This window comes from Jaculus jaculus, chromosome 19 (assembly GCF_020740685.1).
Source record: "Jaculus jaculus isolate mJacJac1 chromosome 19, mJacJac1.mat.Y.cur, whole genome shotgun sequence".
In the NCBI taxonomy this organism is placed as follows: Eukaryota; Metazoa; Chordata; class Mammalia; order Rodentia; family Dipodidae; genus Jaculus; species Jaculus jaculus.
In genome coordinates, this window is record NC_059120.1 from 56,769,261 (window position 1) to 56,770,916 (window position 1,656).

The 1,656-nt window shown below is 46.6% G+C and overlaps 1 protein-coding gene across 1 annotated transcript; it reads right to left on the reverse strand.

Annotated features, from left to right (window-relative positions):
- Positions 1-1,078: 1,078 nt before the first annotated feature.
- Positions 1,079-1,324, reverse strand: LOC101611142 (small proline-rich protein 2D). Its single transcript, XM_045137905.1, has one exon. It carries the CDS (start codon positions 1,322-1,324, stop codon positions 1,079-1,081), a length of 246 nt encoding a protein of 81 aa, XP_044993840.1.
- Positions 1,325-1,656: the final 332 nt, after the last annotated feature.

A 1,656-nucleotide genomic window follows, 5' to 3' on the forward strand; every position in this document is an offset into this window, starting at 1 on the left:
AGAAGGACTAGTTGCAAAGAAGAGGTTCAGCAGAAGGGAGTGGAGGACAAGAGAAAGTAATGGGGTAGATGTGATCAAAATACATTAGGTCTATGTATAGTAACATCAAAAGTTACAAGGGGTTGAAGAGATGGCTTAGCGGTTGAAGGTACTTGCCTGTGCAGTCTAAGGACCTGGGTTTGGTTCCCCAGTACCCATGTAAGTCAGATGCACAAAGAGGGGGGATCATGTGTCTGGAGTTTGTTTGCAGTGGCTGGATATCCTGGGTCACCCAGTCTCTCTCTCTCTCTCTCTCTCTCTCTCTCTCTCTCTCTCTCTCTCTCTCTCTCTCTCTCTCTCTCACACACACACACACACACACACACACACACAAACACACACATACTTTCTCAAAAATGGATAAACAGGTGATTGCATCCAAAAAAGAGAGAGACCAATGGAGAGAGGGAGGGGATATGATGGGGTGTAGATCAGTGAAGGGGAAAGTGGGAGAGGGAATTATCATAGTTTTCTTTCTGTAAGTATGGAAGCTGTCAATAAAAAGGAAAAAAGAAAGAAAAGAGGGAATGCTTCCCCCCCAAAAAAAAAATAATAAAATAAGTAAGTAAATAATGAAATAAGAAAAAAGGTAAACAAACCAAGATGACATTACATTGATAACAAAGCACGTTGTAAAAATAAAGCATATGTTTATACCGTTACCAAAGTGGACTTTATTAAGGAAGAGAAAGAAGAATTACAGTTGTGTCAGTGGCAGACACCTCTCCAAAGGAGACAGATGTGAAAGCTACCCACTAACAGCACTGACAGGTGAGGTCTGCTCTGCCCTTCGAAGCGCTGGCATGCTGGCACCACACAGGATGGTCATTCTCATCCAGCTCCTCAGCGTAGCCACGTGATAGCCTTGGCGAAGATGCCTTACACTTCCGGAAGTCAGCACAGGCGTATAAAAGCTAATGGGTAGAGAAGATTCTTCTGCAGCCAGGACAGGCTGCAAAGGGAGCAGGAAGGTGTTGCCGTGGAAGAGGATGAGGCCATTTTCCTTGTGTGCTCTTGGTCCTGAGGTGTCGTAAGGTCATCACTTGCTCTTGGGTGGGCACTTCTGCTGGCAGGGGGGAGGAGGTTGTACAGGAGGGCATTTCTGCTGGCACAGCTGAGGTGGACAAGGCTCTGGACACTTTGGAGGTGGACAAGGCTCTGGGCACTTTGGAGGTGGGCAAGGTTCTGGGCACTTTGGAGGTGGACAAGGCTCTGGGCACTTGGGAGGTGGGCACACAGGAGGAGGCTGGCAGGGCTGCTTGCACTGCTGCTGGTGGTAAGGCATCTTTGCTGAAGTCTCAGAATCTGAAAGAAATTTTTTGGTAGTGTTCAACGACCGTCCCTGCCCCCCCCCCAACTTTTTTCATAACTCTCTGCCTCCCTCTCCTCTCTGCTTTCCTTTAATTTGAGGCTATGTTTTTCTCTGAGAAAGCATTTATATTCTAAAGAACCTAGTAATGTAATTCTCATAAAGTAACATCAAATAAGGTGGTCTCAAGTTCTGAAACCTGGGCATTTCACAAGACTTTCCATCACCATTACCTCTTGTGAAGTCCTGCTCTGCTGGCTTGGGCGCATGAGAACAGATCAGAAGGAATTCAGGGGGTTTAACACCTG

Bases quoted from the DNA above. Each gene is read 5' to 3' on its own strand.
- LOC101611142 (XM_045137905.1), bottom strand. From the start codon at position 1,324: ATGCCTTACCACCAGCAGCAGTGCAAGCAGCCCTGCCAGCCTCCTCCT.